At 46.4% G+C, this 24,801-nt stretch overlaps 1 protein-coding gene across 6 annotated transcripts in view; it reads right to left on the bottom strand.

Annotated features, from left to right (window-relative positions):
- LOC139746981 (large neutral amino acids transporter small subunit 1) overlaps positions 1-24,801 on the bottom strand; it is a 165,633-nt gene that overhangs the window by 58,671 nt on the left and 82,161 nt on the right. For all 6 annotated transcript variants that reach the window (XM_071658677.1, XM_071658678.1, XM_071658674.1 and 3 more), the window contains exons 2-3: positions 23,483-23,608; positions 6,195-6,288 (exon numbers count right to left, since the gene is read on the bottom strand). In XM_071658677.1, the coding sequence (XP_071514778.1) occupies positions 6,195-6,288; positions 23,483-23,608 (220 nt within the window). The remainder of the gene's footprint in view (positions 1-6,194; positions 6,289-23,482; positions 23,609-24,801) is intronic.

Here is a 24,801-nt window from a genome sequence, read left to right as displayed (position 1 = left end):
TATATATATAAATATATACATATGACTGAATGAATGAGCGTTTATAGACCGAACAGCACGAGTTATCCCAAACACCAATTACTGGGTCAGTAGGACAAAGGTGTCCACCCTTGGCTGGTTGGCGTGGGATGCGCGCGCGCGCGCGGGGGTGAGCGTCTCGGCGGTGGACCCCGTTAGATAAGACTGATGACGACGACCCGCTAGATCACTTCGAGGAAAACGACTTGCAAGAGATTGTGGTTCTTAGGGGCGATGTGCCAAGCGGGATCCCCCCATCCACTTTTTTTTTTCTTGTTGAAGCTCATAGCAGATCAAGCGGGGGTCTGAATTCATTTTCTGTGGATCTTGGGGGGGGGGGGTGGAAACTCCCCCAATAGGATCTTTGACACGTAGGCGGTACGATGCTTGAGTATGATGTATATATATATATATATATATATATATATATATATATATATATATATATTGTGACCTTTATCATTAAGGTCTAGGGCTAGGACGTCATACCTAAATTTTAGGGTCGTGCCTTAAGTCACCCTCGAGAACCATCCCATTGTCTTTCAAGGGTCATAACCGCTGTGTCTGTTGTTCGTCGTCCCGTCGTGCTCGAAGATCATAAACATGTCGTCCTGGGGTAGCACATGTACTCAATAGGGGTCAAATCTCTCGTACCTACGGGGATTATGACGTAGTCGTGTGGTGTCGTGTAGCCTAAATATCGTACTTGGGAGTCACAGCGTCGCAGAGTTTAAGAGATCAAGGGAGCTAGTTTCGACTTCATTTCCCCTCCCGGATTTAAAGATTCTTTGCCCTCAATGCAACCGGTGAGGGAGGGCGCCCGCCCGCCCGGCTCCCTCCCTCCCATATCCCAGCCTGGGAAACGGCCGTTGCTATGGCGACCGGCAGCGATTCACATTATCCCCTTTTTAAAAATCTTCAGGGACAAAAAAAAAAGTAATTCTTAATATTTGTCGTGGTGAATTTGAATAACGTCATTTTACCTCTGAAAAACGAGAGAAAAAAAAACAAACGCTGTTTCCGCACAAGACGTGATGGTGAATGTAAAGCCTTTCAAATTTACTGATAAATCAGGGTTTTGTGAATATATTGCTGGGCTGCCATTAGATAATTTGATTTCGTACAATACGTAATTAACTTGAGGGTACAATGAGAACCATTGAGGGTTCGGTTGGGTAATTACGGGTGAATCTCTCCCTCTAGCACAGGAAATTCCGTCATACTGCTGATGGTAGGGATAAAAGAGACGTGGGGGGATGGTCAGAGATAACAGATAGTGGAAACACATGCCTAAGTACACATCATTAACTGTCTTAATGACATGGAAAACATCTATTTTGCCGCAAAATAAAAACAAAAAACTAACAATGAAGACATACTTGCTTTCGTACCTTGTCTCTCTCTATCTGTCCTTGTTTCTTGCGGGTAAAGTAAAGATCTTATTCACAAGTCTTCTGACGCATGTGTTCCCTCTTTATCGACTATCTTTCTTATCTCTCCCTTTCCTTGCCCTCCAAAACCCATTAGCTGGTCGAGGTTACGTGCCACTGGCTGGGGTTAGGGTGGGGGTCGCGCCAATTCTCTCCATAACCGCGTCTTCCCGCCATCTCCTCCCCCCCGCTGCCAGGCGTACGATGCTTCCTATTCCATCATCATCATCATCAGGTGGTGAGGGGAAAAGACTGCTATACTCATTTTCCAGGGGGGTAACTGCCTTTAGATTCCGTGGACACGTATATTCTCTGTTGCTTTAGGAGGTATGACACACGCTGTAAACAGGAGCTCTCTGTACCTTTATTCGCTCATTTTCATGAGAGTAAAATAAGTTCTCTGCCGTCAATAGAGCTCATGCACGTTTTCTAAATTCCGGTAAATTTTTCGGGAATTATTTTTTTTCTTTAATACTATCTTGAGAACATTCCCCTAATTCTTGGTCAAGAGATCCTTGTGTTTCAAGCTGTGTTGCGAGTGTCACTTCACGTGTACCTTCGCAACACAATGTGTCCCGCGTTTTTTGTTCAGCGACGAATACATATTTATATATAGTCTTTTATCCCACCATTGTGTGCAGCAACTGTAGCACTCATATTGTCTTCCCTCATCGTCTTGGACACTATTTTAAGCGTTTACGTAAGTGCCACAATATATATATATATATATATATATATATATATATATATATATATATATATATATATATATATATATATATATATATATATTCCTATGAGTCCACGGGGAAAATGAAACACGATAAGTGTGTGTGTGTGTGTGTGTGTGTGTGTGTGTGTGTGTGTGTGTGTTGCTTTCCTCTCAATTACTTCAAAAAATCATCCCAGAAAAGCAAACATTCAGGTTTTCCCCTTACGTCCCTTTCAGGATCCCCCCCACACACACCCACATCCATCCACACACCCACACACCCATCCACACACCAACACACACACAAACATCCACCCACACACACACACACACACACACCATTCATTACTTTCCAGCAGCAAGAAGCAGCAGTACCCTCCCCCACACGTCCTTTCATCCGTCCCTGGAGTTACGTAACTTTGGATCCATTAACAAGAATAATAAACCGTCTCCTGCATCCCCACATCCCCACACACAGCACTGCCGGCACACACCCCCCCCCACACACAGCACTGCCGGCACACACCCCCACACACACAGCCCCCCCACACAGCACTGCCGGCACACCCACCCCCACACACAGAGCCCCCCCCCCCCTGCCGGCCGGATATATACGCTATTCTTTTTTTTTTCCTTTTTTTTTTTGATCAATGTGCGAGGGACAGTCAGTGGTGTTACGACGTGCTAAAAATACAGGAGGGGAGGATGAGTTTACTGTCGAGGCTGTGTTGGTGGGGGGGGGGTTCAGCGCCAGGAACAGAAAACGGGTGTGTGTGTGTGTGTGTGTGTGTGTGTGTGTGTGTGTCCCTAGATATCGTCTGGGTTCTGAGGGGGCAGGAATGTTGCCTTCTACCCTACCCCCCCTCCAAAAAAGAACAAAAAAACTCAGAAGAATGTAGGTTATACAGTGGGAAATACAGTAAGCGGTTGGGTAGGTCATACATCAAATACAGTAAGCGGTTGGGTAGGTCATACATCAAATACACGACGCCAGTGGATCCAGTACTACACCACGAAAACTGTTTGTACAGATACACACACATAAGTAGAGATAGATAGATAGATAGACAGGATATATAGATAGACAGACAGATAGATAAAATAGATAAGCAGGATACATGGACAGTTGATAGATAGATAGATAGATAGATAGAGAGAGAGAGAGAGAGAGAGAGAGAGAGAGAGAGAGAGAGAGAGAGAGAGAGAGAGAGAGAGAGAGAGAGAGAGAGAGATTAAAGGATTAAAGGCACAAAAACACAGAGGTGATGTGTGGCTATAATTCGTATATATCTAGACTTGGTTGACGGCCTTGGCGCTGCCTCTCATTGGGTCGGTCTGGGGGAGGGCATCCACGAGCCGCTCTCCTCATGCAACTGGTGGCATGAAGGGGACAAGCAACGCTCCTCATTCTTATGAAAACAATTCGAATCTAAATGGAAAAAAGGGGGGAGGGGGGTAAATTCTCGTCAGGTACATGACTGAAGCGAACATGGGTGCCGAGGGAGACAGAAGTGGCCATCAAAATGGACAGAGAGAAGTACGTGGTCATGGAGAGAGGAGGACGTGGTCGTGGACAGAGAGGAGGACGTGGTCGTGGACAGAGAGGAGTACGTGGTCGTGGACAGAGAGGAGGACGTGGTCGTGGACAGAGAGGAGGACGTGGTCGTGGACAGAGAGGAGTACGTGGTCGTGGACAGAGAGGAGGACGTGGTCGTGGACAGAGAGGAGGACGTGGTCGTAGACAGAGGAGTACGTGGTCGTGGACAGAGAGGAGGACGTGGTCGTGGACAGAGAGGAGTACGTGGTCGTGGACAGAGAGGAGTACGTGGTCGTGGACAGAGAGGAGTACGTGGTCGTGGACAGAGAGGAGTACGTGGTCGTGGACAGAGAGGAGGACGTGGTCGTGGAGAGAGAGGAGGACGTGGCCGTGGACAGAGAGGACGAGGACGTGGTCGTGCTGCCGTAAGAGAGAGATCGTCCAGACCTTTCTTGGGTCGTACACATCCTTAATGCTGCCTCGGCCGGCGACGTCTCCTGTCGGGTCGGGTCGTCCAGGGAGGCGTAAGGCTTATAACAGTCCACCGCTTCGGCCACTACTGCTGCTGCGTGTGTGTGTGTGTGTGTGTGTACGGCAGGGTCTCCTCTTCCCTTAAAGCTCAGTTACTGCTACAGGAGACGGCTGGTGTGGGCGGGCGGCGGGCGGTTTTGTGTGTGTGTGTGTGTGTGTGTGTGTGTGTTGTGGGCGGCGGGACGCCATCCACCCACCCATCCACCCACCCCAGCGAGCGACCGTCAATAATCCCACCCCCCTTCGATCACTTTTCCTCCCACACGGGCACCAGCGACGCTGGGTGGGTGGGAGAGAGAGAGAGAGAGAGAGAGAGAGAGAGAGAGAGAGAGAGAGAGAGAGAGAGAGAGAGAGATAATGAAGAGATTAATACCTCAAGACAGAGTCTGGGGTCCGTCCATCGACCGTAAGGGGGGGAGGGTCGATTTCCTCGCCGTCGAACCACCACCACCACTGGCCAGCCAGCCAGCTTGCCTTGGCGTACTACGGAGAGACAGCGGTAATGACTGATGGTCGTGAGCCCAGACTTACGCGCGCCGTTGCCCTCGCTGGCCGGGTAGCGCCAGAAACGAACGAGGAAAGCCCGCATTCGCTCGTATCCACTTCCGTAGCTGTCATGCGCACCGAAACCACAGCTCACTATCTACAACTAGGCGGCGCCCCCCCGCAGACCTTTCCATGGTTTACCCCGGACGCTTCACATGCCCCGGTGCGGTCCAATGAAAGCACGTCGACCCCTGTATATCACATCAACTATATATACACACACACACCAGAAAAAACTAAATCCAATCAGAGGATTAAATTCAGTTAATCAGAAACAAACATAATCTCCCCTCGGGGTATGTCCCCTCGCCTCTCCCCCTTTCCCCACACCACCCAGAGAGTGAAGGGGTCAACCCACCCACCCCCACACAGTAGTTTCAGGAGCCACCAGTCCAGCCAATCAACCGGCCCCGCGGCAGGAATTTCATCGCCCACCAACACCGCGAGACACAATCCTCTTTGCCAATAATGGCGACGACCCAGGGCGATCCCAGCTCCTGTCCCTGGCCATAGTTGCCAACGGCGACCCACGGCTGTCGCGAGTGGGGAGATGGAAGACGGGGTGCTTTGGGGTACGACGGGGAGAATGGATCAGGTCAGGTCACCTCCTACCACAAACGAGCACCGAAACAAAAAAAAAAAAAAACTACTACTTCTAAAATACCTCTCGTCAGTATGGTAGACAACCCATTTCTTTGCAAAATCCCTGGACCTCCCGCATCCAAACCCATTACCAACCTTAATACGAAATATATATCACCGCTTCACACTTGAACAACCTATGGTATACTCACAGATCTTCCGGCCCCACACAAACACAACAGAGACAATATACTCTCATGCACTGGAATGACCCCTAGAGTGCAAAACAACCCGCCCTCCCAACTCATGTCTTAAATAGCATCATCCAGGCAGACATGAACCCATCTGAAACCACACTTCCCAGACATATACGAGTCACACTTTCTCGTCTCTGCTGTGGACAACACCCATCTCTTCATTATCAAAAGGTATCAAGAATGGAATGTATGAACAAAAGCCGATGAAAACAATTATAAAATGAAGCTATACAAATCCAAAAGCGACACTCATGTCCAATTTCTTACACGAGTATAAAGAAAACGATGAGTGTTGGTTTACCCATATAAAGAAAACGAAGAGTGTTGGTTTACCCAAGAGAGATCAACACGGGGCTATGTCCTAGTGCTGATGGGTCTGCTGTTGTGTGCGGTCGAACTTAAATAGTTAAACACGGCTCTGATGAGCATACTCTCACAGACCCTACCACCCTCTATACCCCCCTTGAGAGCAACACAGCCGCCCCCTACTGGCAAATGCAACACACACACACACACACACACACACACACACACACACACATACTCACATGACACATTGAGGAAAAATGAGCAATACTCACCATCCATTGTAAGCGAAGAGTCCAGAGTAGAAGGATAGGGCGATCTTGGTGACATCTGTCTCACTTTTGTCGAAGTTGAAATACTGCGTCTCACCTGCGGAAAGAAAGGACGAGGAGGTCACGTTAGGTCACTTGGAACACACTGGGGTTTGTCATCAAAGGGGGAGGGAGGGGTACACACAGGTTAGGTCATCCAGTTCCGTGACTTTGGATGGAAGTGGACGACCAGGTCAGCAAAGTGAACATTTCCAAAATAAGGACTGAAATACCTTTTTTTTCTAATTTCCAAAATAAGGACGGAAATATATTATGTCTTTTATTTCCAAAATAAGGACTGAAATACATTATTCATTATTATTTCCAAAATAAGAAAAGAAATTCATTATTCTTTTTTATTTCCAAAATAAGGACTGAAATACATTATTTTTTTCTTTTTTTTACATCAGTTGATATATTCCAAACATATCATGGTTATCGGATGATTACAAAACCCTTAAATTCTAAATACCAGACACGACCCATCAACCTTGTTACATGTACTTCACGAATGTGCTTAAACTACATCCACCTACACGTAGTAGTTCATCTTAACAACTCACCAAAGTTTTGAATATCTCCAACCTACCCACACTGGTATCAAACTCACATTACAGAACATTTTAATCTTACACCTCGTCCCCCAACCTTTCCAGTTCGACGTGCCGGACCAACATAATAATATTTCACAAACCGGTTTCCCAGTATATAAGTGCTCTTGGGTACCAGGAAGCTTCGAGTAAACGAACGCAAATATATATTTCACCGATTTGGATAAAGGATTCACATAGTACGCGCGCCAACATGACCGAGCATAAAAACACTTCTAACTATTCTCCCATCACACATTTAAGTCGACTCCGTCATTTGAAACTAAAATCTTCACTTTGGTAAACTTGAGACAAAACATTTATCATTTACAGCCAAAATGATCATAGCCTGATCATATAAACCAAACATTGCATTATTTGTTTAATTCGTAGCCTGATCATATAACCAGGCACTGTATTATTCGTTTAATTCGTAGCCTAATCACACGACCAGGCACTGTATTATTCGTTTAATTCGTAGCCTAATCACACGACCAGGCACTGTATTATTCGTTTAATTCGTAGCCTAATCATACAACCAGGCACTGTATTATTCGTTTAATTCGTAGCCTAATCATACAACCAGCAATTGCATTATTCGTTTAATTCTTAGCCATATCATACAACCAGGCATTGCATTATTCGTTTAATTCTTAGCCATATCATACAACCAAGCATTGCATTATTTGTTTAATTCGTTGATTCATCTCAGACCAACAATTACACTTACACAGCTTCACTGAAAACACAGGATGTGGGCGAATGCCTCTACTACTGAAACAATTATCTAACGTTCTAAATGATCCACGTAAGTGATTTAGCAATTCCGACCAATGACGAGCCCTACAATTACAGCCAATTTAAGGCAAACTGCAAGGAAAACATCCTGGATAATGTCTATTAAAAAACATCCTCGAGTCTTGTCCCATTCAATAGGAGAATTTAGCGTAACGAACCTAATCCAGTAAATAGTCGGGATTCAGCCAGAAACTAGTTCTGATTGGCTGATGGAGAAATCCGGGACCTAGGATTGGCCAGGCCTCACCCTCCACGATTGGTGGAAATGGCTAAGATAACGGATGTGCGAACCGAGTGTGGACGCAACATTGTGATTGGCTGAGAGTACTGGGCCCGCGTCACCAGCTCAGCTGAGGGCCATTCAACTTTAAAATAAAGAAAAAAATATATTTGATTTCCAGTCAATTTACAATACTAACGTTAAAAAAAGAAAAGGCATTTCGCAACACATGAGATTCTGTACTGACCTCTTGCTCCATCTGTGGTAATGTCTACATCCAAGTTAAAAAGTCTGAACAAATTGGTATATATATTTATATATCTGCTTATCACCGAGGGTTCTAAAAATGTTCCTACTTCGCAACTTTCACTTGTTCATAACGTAAGAGTGATCTCCACATCGAGAGAGAGAGAGAGAGAGAGAGAGAGAGAGAGAGAGAGAGAGAGAGAGAGAGAGAGAGAGAGAGAGAGAGAGAGAGAGAATTTGTGTAAAACTACTCTGAAAAAAACATTAGTTCTCTCTCTCTCTCTCTCTCTCTCTCTCTCTCTCTCTCTCTCTCTCTCTCTCTCGATGATGTGATTATTACACGAAAGAGCACTTGGGAACTTATCGTGCTTCGTTTCCCCGTGGACTCAATATATATATATATATATATATATATATATATATATATATATATATATATATATATATATATATATATATATATATATATATATATACATACATACATATATATATATACATATGAATGAACGGGAGATGATACAATAACAAGGCGAAAGGACACAGAACGAAGAAGCGTAACACACACACACACACACATCGGGTTCGAGATCGTAATGACACAACCTCTGTTAAAACCTCACGGTCATGCTCACTCCCCGAGGAAGAACCCCCAAACCCTCTCATCTTCTAATTCAGGATTCGGGTTTCTAAACGAAGCTGCGTGACAACTTCATTCCACGGGGTATGAAATCTACTCTGCGGGTGACTTGCACTCTCAGCTTTCTTTGCCTTTTCTTTTTTCTTTTTTAAACTGCTGCTTGAGTGAGCGTTTTCATGTCACTGCTTCTCTTTGGGTACAAGGGTTGATAGAGAAGAAAAAAAGGAAAAAAGAGACATTCTGAGTACTCCTCTTCGTTTCTATTTTCTACATTTACCTTCACGAGTGAACGAACATCTACGCACATACATCATTATAAGACAATAATATACATAAAGCCTTTAGACGAAAATGTAGCTGTCTCCAATCATTCTCGTCTGGCCATGTAAACTGAGCGTTACTAACTGATCGTCTGAGTGTGTTGACCCCTCACTAGGGAAAAAAAATACCACGCTGTTTATAATAATCATAATCAGTCCTAATTTCGGGTTTCTATATAATACAGGAAAAGTTATTTCTGTGATGCGAACAGCAAATAGCGTTTCAGTTCCTTCCTCTCTGCATGATTTTCTTCCGACATGGCATGGGAGCCACGTATGGAGAAGTGATTCTGTGAGAGAGGGGAAAAAAAATCCTGGGTCAAGAGAGGTCAAGTGCGGAGCCTCCCGTGAACTCTGCTAACGATCAACACAACACTGGACAATGTCATCTCCATCACACCCTCACAACGAAAGCTTCGAAACAACAAGGTGGCCTTGACGAGCCAGCATCTCACCACCTTAAAACAAGGAAGAAGAGAAGACATTTCATTCGTTCAATGGTGATTCAACTGGTTCATTTCAGGTTACGGTCAGCTGTGAACGATTGACTTTTCTTCCGATAACCTTTTGAAGAGACGTTACGAAAAGGGAACTACCCAAGGCCTCAGCGTGTCCAGGAATTCACAACAATGTCTCCCGGTCGTTTCACAAGCGCCGAGGACCCTTACCAGTGATGGAAAGCAAAAAAATAATAACATCATACGATGGCAAAGCTTCCTTGAGGCTACAGAAACACAGGAAACTCCAAATCTGGAGCCGTGGGCGAACTACTCCATACAATTCGAGTGAGAAGAGCTAACTGAAGCAGAGTCAGTTCTACATACGAAGCTATAGCATTATCCAAGTTCTACATACGAAGCTATATCATTATCCAAGTTCTACATACGAAGCTATATCACTATCCAAGTTCTACATACGAAAGCTATATCATTATCCAAGTTCTACATACGAAGCTATAGCATTATCCACACTTTCTCTGCCAAGTTTGAATGCTCGACTATCTAATTAATCCCCCCCCCCCTCAATAAATAAAAATCATATTGTTCCAATGCTTCTCTATCACATACACTGAAAAAAAGAAAAAAGAAAATTCACACCCCCACAGCCAAAGCTTTCCAGCGTTGTAGCAAAAGTGGTATACCGAGATTAATTGACTTTCAAAAACACTGACGCATTCTTATGTTCTCGACACAATGAGATCCCCAGAACCACGAAGATGATGTGGCTTGCTGACACATTGTGCAAAATGTTTTGCAAATTTTACAACTCCTTAAGCTCGCCCGCCTCGCCTTTGTGACTGGATTATAATTGGTTATATGTCTCTACGTCATACTGCAAGGGTGCCAACAATCTTATATGTTTACTTAATTATCTTCACCATGTTAAGAATAAGTGTTTCTGGGGCTAATTAGTTATATAATTCCGCTACGAGAAATACCATTCCTCTCCTCTGTTCTAGGAGATTTATTTTCTTCAAAAAGAATTCTTGCCACAAACATTTCTCGTCCTAGTCATAAACACCGTTTAAGTCTTCATAAAAATGCATTAATAAAAATGCTTTGGCATCCCTCTGACTGAAGTGAAATAATCATTTGTCAGAAAACGTCAGGGAAAAGATGGCGATTGGACCAAGCAATATATATATATATATATATATATATATATATATATATATATATATATATATATATATATATATATGGGAGAGGGGCTGGAACTCCTCCCCTCTCGTTTTTAATTTTCCAAAAGAAGGAACAGAGAAGGGGGCCAAATGAGGATATTCCCTCAAAGGCGCAGTCCTCTGTTCTTAACGCTACCTCGCTAACGAGGGAAATGGCGAATAGTATGAATATATATATATATATATACCAGGCAGTAGCGAGAGTGTGCCAATTACTACGTGAATGAGAACAATTGCGGTGTTAAAACTATGGAAGAAAGTTCTGGAAATGTTACAATAAGTGATAGAAGAATTCACAAAATATAATGAAACGGTAAACCATCGGCGTCAGCGTTTACATATAGTGACACGGAGATTAGTGATGTAACCTATAGTGATGTAACATAAATCTTGCACGGCCACACAAACCGTTACCAACAATCTACAACCCTGATACAACCAGTTCGCTGGGGTACCACACCCTTCGGCAAGGTTACATAACTTACCCCATCCCTAACTGTTTACCTGCGTTTCTTCTGTGTTTCGGCTTCGAATATTTGTCCCCCTGTATCTGTCGAAATATTACTAATTAATCTCTTTTTTTTTTCTTTTTTAAATGACGCCGTACTGTTCCCAGCCACCAAATGGCGCCTAACCCTTCGGGAGGAATGTTGAACTTAGTGTAAATGGAACCCAACACACAAAACGAACCCTTCCAACCCAAAACCTTAATTAAGATCTCAGAACGCATGACAACAATACTTCCCAGGGAATGTGTGTTCACCGCCTGAGGGAAAACACGTCTTCATCTTACAGGAGGCAAATTAAATCCATCCGAACTTCGAGAAGAATCAAAATCAATTTCATCCAAATTATCATAATAAGAAAAATGATGAATTCAACGAGTGCTGACGTACGTTCGCTTACATCTCTAATGTCCTATGGCGTCCATCTTGCCCATATAAAAAAAAGAAAAAAAAAATAAGCTCCGTGACCGGTTCCCTTAAGACGCCGGGGCTAGTTTAAAAGTTTATGGTCCAGATCCGGTGCACGGTTAAGTGAAACTGGTTTACGTTAGTTTCCTCCCTCCCCTCTCCGTCCGTGGCTTCAAACACGCACACCAACCTTCCCCATCTCTCTCTCTCTCTCTCTCTCTCTCTCTCTCTCTCTCTCTCTCTCTCTCTCTCTCTCTCTCTCTCTCTCTCTCTCTCATACGTCTTCCTCATCTGCCAACTGCCAGGGTTAGGGTCCTACGTACGCGCGTACGGCCACCAGTTGACCGACCGTACAGTAAGACGCCCCCCGACGGAGCAACGCAATCCTCTTTCGACTTCCCAGCACGGCGTTCCGTTGTATACGTCGGTTACATCAGAATTCCCGAACTTACGAAACCGACCTTAACGTGGTTACAAGATCAGAGCCGCTGTATCTAATGTACCGTACATACGAAGCGTACTTCATCTGTACCTAAATATATATATATATATATATATATATATATATATATATATATATATGTTACACTCACTGTAGTACTCTGTATATTTCTCCCACACTGGCGTCTTGTATAGCAGGACCCTAACTGCCACTCTTGCGATGCAATTCCCAGCCACTACACATGTTTTTGTAACTGGAGCAGACGGATAATGTCTGCAGGGTTTAATTACCATTTAAACAGATGGTTCATCATGGTAGAACGGCCACAGACTTGGCCAAAGTCATTCTCCCATTCCCGCCCCCCCAGCAGCCTCGCCCACACCACACCACCACTCCCCTCAAACCCGCTCCACCCTCCCTCTACCCATCACACAGCCTCGCCTACATTGCCCATCCCATCCCCATCCCATGCCTCGTCCCACATCATCCCCACCCCCTACACCCCCATGTCCCACGCTAACTGTCCCAGCGTCCCCGTCTTTTACATTTAACCACAGCAGTCTTTTTTTTTTTTTTTTTTTTTTTAATGCAAAGCCCCCTGGATCATGACGGGCGACCGCACAACCCATTTAGAGCAACGCTAGCCTTCACGTCGCCTCCCCCTTCCTCCATAACGCAGTGGATTGTTGGTTCTGTGTTGGGGGGGGAGGAGGAGGGGGATGGGGGGGAAGGCCCACTTGACCCGAATGTGTCTGGTCGATTATGGTGGTGTGGTGGTGGTGGTGATGACGACGAGCCGGCTGACGCCCGGATGAGGTCAAAACTGGGTGGGTTGACTGACGTCTTGATGGAGCTCGCTTCTGTCAGCACTTAACTGTTCCTTGCGGGCTGACGCGAGTCAGTCCTGCCTGGATGCCAGGATGGAACATCAACGCGATTCCCAAGACGCAGTAATGCGTCAAATGTACGCCACCCACATCTTCGTATTTTGAGGTCATCTATTCGTGAAGACGGGGCGGAATATAACACATACACAAGCAAGCAGACAAGTTTACATAGACGCGCCCGGCAAGCATCAACCTCCCCCTCTCCCCCCAGTCTGTTTGCTGTACTAAGTGATTAGCGCGTCTCAAATGTCGGCTGGCAGACGACCCCCACATACATAAACTGAGCGCCCAAGACCCCCTGATCATTCTTAACCCCGGAGCATGACTGTCTGGTATACGACCTAAGACATGAGGGCAAGGTACGTATAATACACACCCACACACACACACACATATATATATATATATATATATATATATATATATATATATATATATATATATATATATATATATATATATATATATGCTGAAGAGCCGCTGGGCCGTGCCGTGAGATATAACCAACCCTGGTTACCCTGGTGAAGGAGTGACGTCACATCACCATAACTCACGAACCATTTCTTCCCATCCTCGCCGTCATGTGTGTGTGTGTGTGTGTGTGTGTGTGTGTGTGTGTGTGTGTGTGTGTGTGTGTGTGAGTGTCTTGTTTACCACACCGTCCCCCTCTCATCTACCAGAGAGAGAGGGGGGGAGGGAGGGGGAAGGGCATTGTGCATGCCGAGGAGTGACTCCGCTGTGTTGGGCGCCATGGACTCCCTCACTACGCCGCAAGGGGCCGTCTGGACCTCGGAGGAGGAGGAGGAGGAGGAGCTGCGCGCAACGAACGGGAGCGCCCGTTTTGAGGGAGGAGTCTGCTACGCAAGCGTGAGGAAGGGTCGAGTCGGGTATGTCGTGTTGGGTGACTGACCCGCTAACAAGCCACACCAGATGACGGAGGAGCCACGTCTACAGCTGCTGATGAGTTATAATGGCCCGGGCCTCCCTGAGCATTAAGCCTGGATGGGAGAGAGAGAGAGAGAGAGAGAGAGAGAGAGAGAGAGAGAGAGAGAGAGAGAGAGAGAGAGAGAGAGAGAGAGAGAGAGAATTGCACACGCTGCCGGACTGTGGAGGCGGAGGGGCGAGCGAGCTCAAGACTCGCGTCTGTGGAGGGGGGACAACTTTAATTACCCGACAAAAGGGGATGGTATTAGGTGAACGAGCTCCTCACCAGCGCCCGACTGACTCGAGTGGACGAGGTGCAAATATGATTGTCAGGTGCGTGCGTGGAAATGTGATTGGGTGAAGAGATTAATTGGCCGTCGCGTACATGGTTCTTTAGTAAAGGGGAGGAGGGGGTTGTCAGTTCATATGTGGGCGGGGTGGCGACGGAAATGAATAAAGGCAGCAAGTATGAATTCTGTAAATGTGTATACATATTTACGTATATGTCTGTGTATGTATATATAAATATGTACACGATGAAATTTATAGGTATGTATATGTGCGTGTGTGGACGTGTATGTATATACATGCGTATGTGGGTGGGTCGGGCCATTCTTTCGTCTGTTTCCTTGCGCTACCTCGCTAAACGCGGGAGACAGCGACAAAGCACAAAAATAAATATATATATATATATATATATATATATATATATATATATATATATATATATATATATATATATAAGACTAATGCTTCTCCTGGCAGCTACGTAAAGAGGAACAGTGTCGCACCCTCGCGGGGTAAACTTCACAACAGGAGAGCAACAGGTGACGCGGCCACGCTGGCAGAACATCCCCTCCCCTTTACAGCTCCTGCTGGAGGGGGAGGCGAGAGGTGGGGAGGAGGAACCCCGGAAGAGACACAGGAATGCCGGGCGAGACGGCAGAGACACACACCCTCCCTCCCTCCCTCCTCCAGCAGGAGTTTGGGAAGGCAGGCAGGGAACCGACCCCGTGGGAATCTAGCCGCGCCCTCTGTCATGCCTCGCACAACCACACGACCTCCCCCTTCCATCACAACCACCAACAACAACAACCTCAACCTTAGGTACAACACACACCCCCCTCCTCCATCATTACCAACAACCTCAGTCCTTCAGTACAACACCTAACCTAACCTTTCAACCACCAGTAACATCATCGTCTTATACGCCACAGCAAATCCATGCGCAAACCACAACCTACGACTGTATGCCGCCCGGGGCTTACAACACATACTGACGCTACAACCCGCACTACCACCACCACCACCACAACCCGTCTATCACCACCTAAACCACAACCCGTCTACCACCACCTAAACCACAACCCGTCTACCGCCACCTAAACCACAACCCGTCTACTACCACCACCACCACCACCACAACCAGTCTACCACCACCTAAACCACAACCCGTCTACCGCCACCTAAACCACAACCCGTCTATCACCACCTAAACCACAACCCGTCTACCACCACCTAAACCACAACCCGTCTACCGCCACCTAAACCACAACCCGTCTATCACCACCTAAACCACAACCCGTCTACCACCACCTAAACCACAACCCGTCTACCGCCACCTAAACCACAACCCGTCTATCACCACCTAAACCACAACCCGTCTACCACCACCTAAACCACAACCCGTCTACCGCCACCTAAACCACAACCCGTCTATCACCACCTAAACCACAACCCGTCTACCACCACCTAAACCACAACCCGTCTACCGCCACCTAAACCATAACCCGTCTATCACCACCTAAACCACAACCCGTCTACCACCATCTAAACCACAACCCGTCTACCACTACCACCACCACTACAACCCGTCTCCTACCACCACCACCACAACCCGTCTACCACCACCCAGACAAGTCCTCCTCCTCCCTCACCCCCCACCCCCCGGTGGCTGGAGTCTTGCCCCCCCCCCCCCTCCTCTCCATCACCAATGGGGGGGGGGGGGGGGGGGAGACTGGAGGCTTATTGTCATGCAGGTCTAGGAGAGAGAAGTCATGATGCGCGCGCCGCCCTTACTGTCGTCCCCACATGACCAAATATATCCAGAGGAACAGACAGACAGACAGACAGACAGACAGACGACATCCCCCCCACCCACCACCCTTCTCCACACACACACACACACACACACACACACACACACACCTGGATTGATATCTGCCTCCTTATCGGAAATAAAGTGTGCACCAGCTACTGTTGTCAAGGGGCTGGCTGGACGACCCCCCCCCCCCCCGATAACAGGTGAGGCTGACCATGTGAACGCGTCCTGGACGATAGCACATCGACACACCCCACACACACACATGCGATAGCGGGGGGGGGGGGAAGGAGATGTCACTCGACCTCACACGACCCAGGCACGTGATACGAACAGAAGAAAACGGGGTACAGGACCTCCCGACTTATATACTGGGCGGGTCGTGCCCACCACAACCCCATGCATACTTATCCAACCCGTTCTTAAAGCAGTTCAAGGTTCCAGCCAAACCACCCCCAACCCCCCCTACAACCACTGTATCTGGCAAGCTGTTCCAGAGATGAACCACTAGTCTATCTGGAAGCCATCATTGCGAGTTTTAAAACCTGGTTGCCGATCGTTAGAACACCGCCAATTTCCCTCCTTATGCACACCTGGCATCCATTTGCACACCTCTGTCATACTCCTCCTACCTTCTAAGTAAATGTAAAGTCAGTCTAGCAAGTCTTTTGGTATCAAACTACTCACCCTCTCTGATCTATCTATCTATCTATCTATCTATCCACCTAGGCCTGCCTGAGGGTCAAGGCGACCCAAACTGAGCAGCATCGTCCAAATGAGGTCAAACAGATGCCAGATAAAGTGACCCCCCCCCCCTGAACCAGACAGTTCACTACACCCCGTCTCTCTCTCTCTCTCTCTCTCTCTCTCTCTCTCTCTCTCTCTCTCTCTCTCTCTCTCTCTCTCTCTCTCCTTGCAAAGGATACGACGTCTCTAGACCAGTGTTCTACTGTGCTCGACCTACCAGACCAGCGTTCGACTGTGCTCGACTTAATAGACCAGTGTTCGACTGTGCTCGACGTACTAGACCAGCGTTCGACTGTGCTCGACCTACCAGACCAGTGCTCGACCTACTAGACCAGTGCTCGACTGTGCTCGACCTATTAGACACGTAGTGTACCTGTCGTGAAGACATATCACTTTCAAAAAGAATCCTAAAATACTTTATCCCATTTTGGGATATTCCTTAAAAAAAAATCCCTAAACTCCTTCATCCCGTTTGGGCCAAGTCTTACAATGCAAGTAGAAGAAAACCTGGCCTTCCACCACACCCCCCTATTCCACTTCCCAGGAGCCTCCCACCTCCCCTCCAGGTGGTTCTCCACAGTAACTAGCAGTGTCCCTCTAGTGGGGGGAGGGAGGGAGGGGGGGGGGTGAATCGTTCAAGCAGCCTCCCAGTCCACCCTCCCACAGCCCAGGCCCGCCCATGTGACACACACACAAACACACACACACACACACACACACACACACACTAACAGCAGCTAATCTCTGCCCAGAACAACCTAATTAGTCTCTCCCAATTAATCAATGCCCAAGGCAGAGGTGTAATCGGTGCCCAGCTACCTCGTTAAACCCCACCTTCCTTCAAACGATCAAGGCAGACATCTTGGGTGTCCTAGGATATGCTCCCGTAAGGGCGAGCTGAATCATGAATCACTCAGGTGATTCGGACGCCCAGGTGATTCGTACGACACCCAGTGAAGCATGAATCACTCAGGTGATTCGGAAGTCCAGGTGATTCGTACGACACCCAGTGAAGCATGAATCACTCAGGTGATTCGGACGCCCAGGTGATTCGTAAGACACCCAGTGAATCATCGCGGATGACGTCCACACTTTAAATGGATTTCGCCCCTGAGTTATGTAGCGCCTCGGACATTATTAACTTCACCAAGGCCGGGAATTCGAACCAGTGTGCAGCGATTGTTCATGAACCCATCTTGCCTCTTGCTAGGAACCCATTCACTACAAAGGAGGGAACATCATGGGCCCACACACACACACACACACACAGTAAAGAGTAATCTACATGAGCACGCAAGTGCGTGTGCAACCACGTGTGTACGTAACGGTTGGCGAAGGTGAAGCCATGTGCACATGCAAGGGGAGGGAAGGGGAGGGGAGGAATTCTGGCAACAGCCATCCTTCCCCCCTGGCTAACCAGTCCCCCCCCCTCTCTCTCTCTCTCTCTCTCCCTTAACAACCCTTTCCCCAAAAGCGTAAACTACCCATTCATTTACAACGGGGAAGAACAACACATTATTTATATATATATATATATATATATATATATATATATATATATATATATATATATATATATATATATACATATATATATATATATATATATATATATATATATATATATATATATATATATATATATATATATATATATATGTATCACTGACTACCCCTATTCATATCCACAGACGCATGAATAATCAGGCACACAACAAATAGTTTAATAACACTGATTACCAGCGAATAAAACCATATTTAAAATATGTTATGGAAATATATATATATATATATATATATATATATATATATATATATATATATATATATATATATATATTCTACTTTATGAGATGGGGCTTAAAATTTCCCTCCAGTTCAGGTAATGACCAATGCGATGCTAACTTTGACAACAGTGGAGCCTTCTACTCCACCATCGGTGGGAGAGGAGCCTTCCACTCCACTATCCCGTCTCCACCTACATGGGGGACACACGGGGGGACAGGGGAATGGTACAAGTGTCGTGCAGCTGACGACACGAAGACCCGACCCCCTCACCACCGTCCATCAAGGTCTTATGCCCTTCCCATCTGCGTATTTCACCTGGTCCCGACCTACACCCCATGGAGGGGTGGTTGCAGGCGTCATGCACTGTCCATCATCATCAAGGCAAGTTGATCCACTCCGTCCTTAGACCCCCATCACTGGCTCCCCTCCCCTTCAATATGGTCCATCACGGGCGGCCCCCTCCTCCGCCCCCTCCTCCGCCCCCTCCATATCGCCCATCACTGGCCCCCTCCTCCCTCCTCCCCCTCCATATAGCCCATCACTGGCTCCCCTCCCCCTCAATATGGCCCATCACGGGCGGACCTCCTCTTCCCCTTCCATATGGCCCATCACTGGCTCCTCCTCTCTCCTTCCCCTCCATATGGCCCATCACTTAACCCCCCCTCCATACGGCTTATTACTGACCCCTCTATACTGCCCATCACTGGTTTCTTCCCCTTCCATACAGCCCATCACTGGCTCCAAACACCCCATCACTGGTGCCTTGCCCCTTCATAAAGCCCATCACTTACCCCTTCCCCAATCCATAAAGCCCATCACTGGCTCCCTTCCCTGTATACCGAAACCCATAAGTCTACAATCTCCTGCTAAAGTTTAAATAAAAGTTTTACGACGGTACAGTTTATTTTCTCATGATGTCTTGGGCAGACACTCGACCGGTACGACCTTTCGGGTAGGGACACGTGACCTCTGACCTGACGGGCGGCGAAAGCACACACACACACCTCCAGCATGTCAATTCGTCGGGGGGGGGGGGGGGGGGGGGCTAGCTAGCTAGGGAATGGGACGGGAGATGTGCCACACCACCAGAAGGGAAGTGGTCGTTTACGGCAGTTAAAACCACAGACACCACCAGGGTAGGGAGGTGGGGGAGGGGGGAGTGGCACGTGTAGGGGGGAAGGGGTGGTGAAGTGTGGAGTCTCCCTCCCCCCCCCCCACACACACATCCAACACCCCCGGTGCCACAGCTGGTGACGTCACGACACCTGGTGGTGTGGTGTTGAAGTATAAAGTCCCCGGTCACATGAACTTCAAAAAGACCCATGAAGAGATGCCAATAATTTTTCCAATTTCATGGCAGGATAGAAATTGCTACCTGCTGGGCTGATCTACTTTCGGGGATAATAGTTCACTGTCGAGCGGGAACGTTGCGTAAGGTATATGGGAAGTCTGAAGAGGGAGGATGCCGGGGATGCTGGTAATCTTACCACTGAACAACGTCATTCCGCCGTTCAGGGTGTGGTGGCCAGGGAGTGTCGTAGCACCCTAGGAGGGAGGGAGGGAGCGCTGGTGGTTAGGGAAGATGAGGTAGCCAAGGACGGTGGGCGCGGTGGTGTAAGGGAGGGCGTGGCAGCCAAGCGGTGGGAGGGAGTGGTGGGAGTGGAGGGGGAGGGAGGAAGGAGGAGTAGTAGCCCCCTCGGAGGGGAGGGGGGTGGTAAAATCCCCTCTCCGTCAGCATGTCATCATCAAACTCAACAGGTTGTCATGAAAACTTTGCCATTTCCTTGAATCCTTGCCTGGACTCTTGATGACGAGATGTTACGAAGTTCTTGAGAAAACTTAAACTTCATTTATTTCTGAACAGGACAAATAAGAAAGAAACTTTAATCTACAAAAAAAAACTGATCCCGACCTTCCACTCGAAACCCGTTAACAGTATTTCAAGGAACATCTGCAAGTAACTCATGCAGCTGAAGGACGAATTGTTTCAAAAACTGTACTGAAAATATAAACAATGTGAGATGCTACGAACGTTACGCGAGAAACAGCGATTAATAATAATAATATATATATATATATATATATATGCGTGTGTGGACGTGTATGTATATACGTAAATGTGTATGTGGATGGGTTGGGCCATTCTTCCGTCTGTTTCCTTGCGCTACCTCGCTAACGCGGGAGACAGCGACGAAGTACAACAAATATAATAATAAATAATATATATATATATATATATATATATATATATATATATATATATATATATATATATATATATATATATATACCTTGCCTTCTCTTTAGTCTAAAACGGAGCTTATTCCCTCACAGAAGCGTGAGAGGTTTGTCTAAAGTGTGTGTGTGTGTGTGTGTGTGTGTGTGTGTGTGATCCGCTAGTCTGCACCAGTAATCGTGGATCTATTCTTAATGTTAAACGATAGTTGTGGTCGTTAGCTGATAAGCACGACGGAAAGACCCTTGAGCACGACGGTACGACCCTTGAGCACGACGGTACGACCCTTGAGCACGACGGTACGCCCCATGAGCACGAAGTTGCGACCCTTGACGTATGACTGTCTTTGACCCCTTGATCCCTCCCCCCTCCTCAAGGGTCACGAGTCGTGCCCTCGTTCTCTGGAAATAGGCAGTTCATATGGGATAGGCTGGTCGTGGGGACGACCCAGCAGTCCTCGCCAGTACGCCCCAGCCAGGTACTGATGCACTTGGCACGTGCCAGAACACCAGTGAACCTGGACGAGTATGTGCCAGGAGGCCACACCATCCCAGGAGACACACACAGGGGGCGCCCCCCGGCCCTGCCAACCAACCTAGCCAACGGGACGACAAGCAAACAAACAAATAAACAAGACACCCCAAAGTTATCTTCACGTCTTAAACCTCACACCACTTCACTTCAGTCTGTTTTCTAAGTCATTCTCTAAACCCGAGAGGGAATGCCTCTTCCGGTCCTAATGCACTTTAATCGCTGTTCTTGCTCGTACAGTTGAAGGAGTTTCCGGGGGTGTCGGTGGTTCTGAGCGAGGGGAAAGCGACACCTGAATCTGTGCCAGCCTAACTCACTCCTCCTCCTCCTCCCACCGTCCCTCCCACCTGCCAGCTTAGTACGTGCACCGTGGTAATGTACCCCTGAGGCCGGGCCGTCCGTCTCCTCCCCTCTCCCCCCAAACCGCCCTCAGTACAAGGCATCGATTCTCTCGACTCGTTCGGGAACCTTAACCGCCCAATTGGTCAGAAGTATAGGCGAGATGGTAGAGGGGGAAATGGTGAAACCCAAGTCCTGGGACTAAGACCCCCGTGGAGGTGTGGTCGTAAACGGTATACATGACTCCTACGATGCAACAACAGAGGTAGCAGGTTGGCCTACTTGGCTCGAGGGAAGGAGGAGGAGGAGGAGGAGGAGGAGGAGGAGGAGGAGGAGGAGGAGGAGGAGGAAGAGGACGAGGAGGAGGAGGGAGGGGAAAAAAGAAGAAGCCTGTCTGCCTACTGGCATGCACGCAAGCAAGCAAGAAATAATGACTGTAGAACAGCAGCAACGGAGGCAGCCAGCCAGCCATCCAGCGACCATGTGGCAACGAGGATGAAGTAACGATTGACGACACACACTCACACATGACCGACAACGGGCAGGATGAAGCCATAAACAGGGTGTGTGTGTGTGTGTGTGTGTGTGTGTGTGTGTGTGTGTGTCACGCGATGGATGCAACAAGTTGTTTCTGACTTTCCTTACGACTGCTCCTCCTGCTACCTCCTTCTTCCCAACCACCCCCACCTCCTCCTCCCTCAGGTGTGTGTGTGTGTGTGTGTGTGTGTGTGTGTGTGAGAGAGAGAGAGAGAGAGAGAGAGAGAGAGAGAGAGAGAGAGAGAGAGAGAGAGAGAGAGAGAGAGAGAGGAAATAACGTTCAAATATTTAACAGACAATGCTGGGAGGGGGGTCGTAAAACATGTTATATATATATATATATATATATATATATATATATATATATATATATATATATATATATATATATATATATATATATATAAAGTCACTCAACATTCACGTCTGTTTTTAAAAGAACAAACTGAAAATGATGAATCACAGCAAAATCAACCACCTCTCGCCTCGGGCTTGATGCTTTGACTCTGGCTGGAGAAAAATGAACGTATCTTACTGGGCAAGACTAACAGTCATAACAAACCAAAACAGACGCTGTTTGTAAAGCAAAGCCGGGGTTTTATTCGATTTCGTTTTACTGTTATGCTTTGCAAGGTCAAGAGGAAACATATATATAATTATATTCGTTATATTCTTCGTTGTATATCAACTGACTTATATTTCTTGTATCTCCCCTAATGATGTGATTATTACACGAAAGTGCACTTGGGAAATGAATATATATATATATATGCGTTCCTATGCACTTTGTTCGTGTATATATATATATATATATATATATATATATATATATATATATATATATATATATATATATATATATATATATCCCCTTTGCACTATTCGTTGTTGTTTTTTCAATGGCGCTACGTAAAGCGTAGTGGAACAATATGCACCATTAATCATTATCCACTATAAACATAATTCGTCGACCTTGGCAACAAGAGCGGAGCACTCGCCGTATGGTAACACTGATTAGCCACCAGCCACTCGCCCCCCCCAAACACCCGACTCTCCACCCCCACCAACCCACAACCCTTTAACGGTAACTCGCACATCTACCCCACTAACACCTCTTTTTTTTTTTTTTGAGGTCTTGTGTTCAAGGTTGTCTGGTACCCAGCACAAGTAGCCTTACTTATCATAACTACCGAATTAACGCTGCGCTCGTTTATGTCTCAATATATCAACCGTTTTCTTTACCCGCGCTGCTCAGCGTTGCCATCACCCAATGAACTAATTGAATTAAGTTTAATGATGGTGACTACTTACCCCTGCCCAGCTGGACGAAGCCTGTGATGATGATGACGGCCAGGGCGAAGAGCTTGGCGCCCGTGAAGATGTCCTGGACGCGGGTGGCCCACTTGACGTTCCAGCAATTGACGAACGTCAGCACCACTGCAGGAGGGAGACAGAACAAGAACGTTAGCAACACTGGATATGGAAATAATGGGGTGGTATCATTACCAATTACATAATGGGATTATAAATAATCATTTACGATGCCGATTACAGTGGCAACAGCAGCAATTTATGCTGACATTAATGCCCATTACTAGGAATGAACACAATTACAATTAGATTTTTTTTTTTCGCTGTCTCCCGCGTTTGCGAGGTAGCGCAATTAGATATATTTGCTAGTTTTTTTTTTTATATAAAGGAATGGCAGAAGTTATCTGTAAAAGTACACATAACCCATTTTAATGTCAACAGTATTCACTGGAATTCAAAAGCTATAACGAGTATGTACGTTCCAATTAGTGAGGATCCCAGTCCCAATTTATATCGCATGGACCAATTACAGCGGGAATCATGCTATCATTATTAACATCTCACCATTAATAATAGTAGCGTTGGAAATGCTTACACTAAAGGACATCAGATATACAGTAAAAAAATATTCAGGACCAATTACAATGATTTATGTCCAATGATTCATGAAGACAATCAACACCAATTTACAGGCAGGACCAATTACACTCAAGACGTAATAACGATGACGTCATTATGAAGTCAGCGCTACAATCACTTGCGATTGGCTGATTCCGCTACCAGCCTGCAGCATCACAAACGCTAACAGTTTCTCTTCTCCCCTCCTCCAACAGCATTGCCATCGCCAGCCTTGAGCGTTACAAATAGAGATGGCTTACGAACCAGAGTAGCCAACGCTGTCGGAGATTATCTTGAGGGAAAAAGTTGCCGAGATAAGAAAATAAAAGTACAAAATATAAAGAAAAATGGAGGAATCCATCCCACCCAATATATATATATATATATATATATATATATATATATATATATATATATATATATATATATATATATACAGCACCGACAATAGCGCCCCACGCGGAACACAGGAAATAACAACAGTTGGTTTACGTTATGTAACAACGAAGCAAGACGTAAGTACGGGGGGATGGGATAGCGTCATGAAGCGGGGAAAAGTACGCAGAGTAGCGGGTAGGTATTTCTGAAAAGATGGACCATCAGTTTACCTCGAACAATGCAAATTAAAGACAAATAGAGACTTTAGAATTATAATTGTTTGGGCGTATGTAAATGTACCCCCTACCCTACACTCTGTAGTG

The sequence above is a fragment of the Panulirus ornatus genome, chromosome 67 (genome assembly GCF_036320965.1).
Source record: "Panulirus ornatus isolate Po-2019 chromosome 67, ASM3632096v1, whole genome shotgun sequence".
In the NCBI taxonomy this organism is placed as follows: domain Eukaryota; kingdom Metazoa; phylum Arthropoda; class Malacostraca; order Decapoda; family Palinuridae; genus Panulirus; species Panulirus ornatus.
This window is presented reverse-complemented; position numbering and strand designations above follow the sequence as displayed.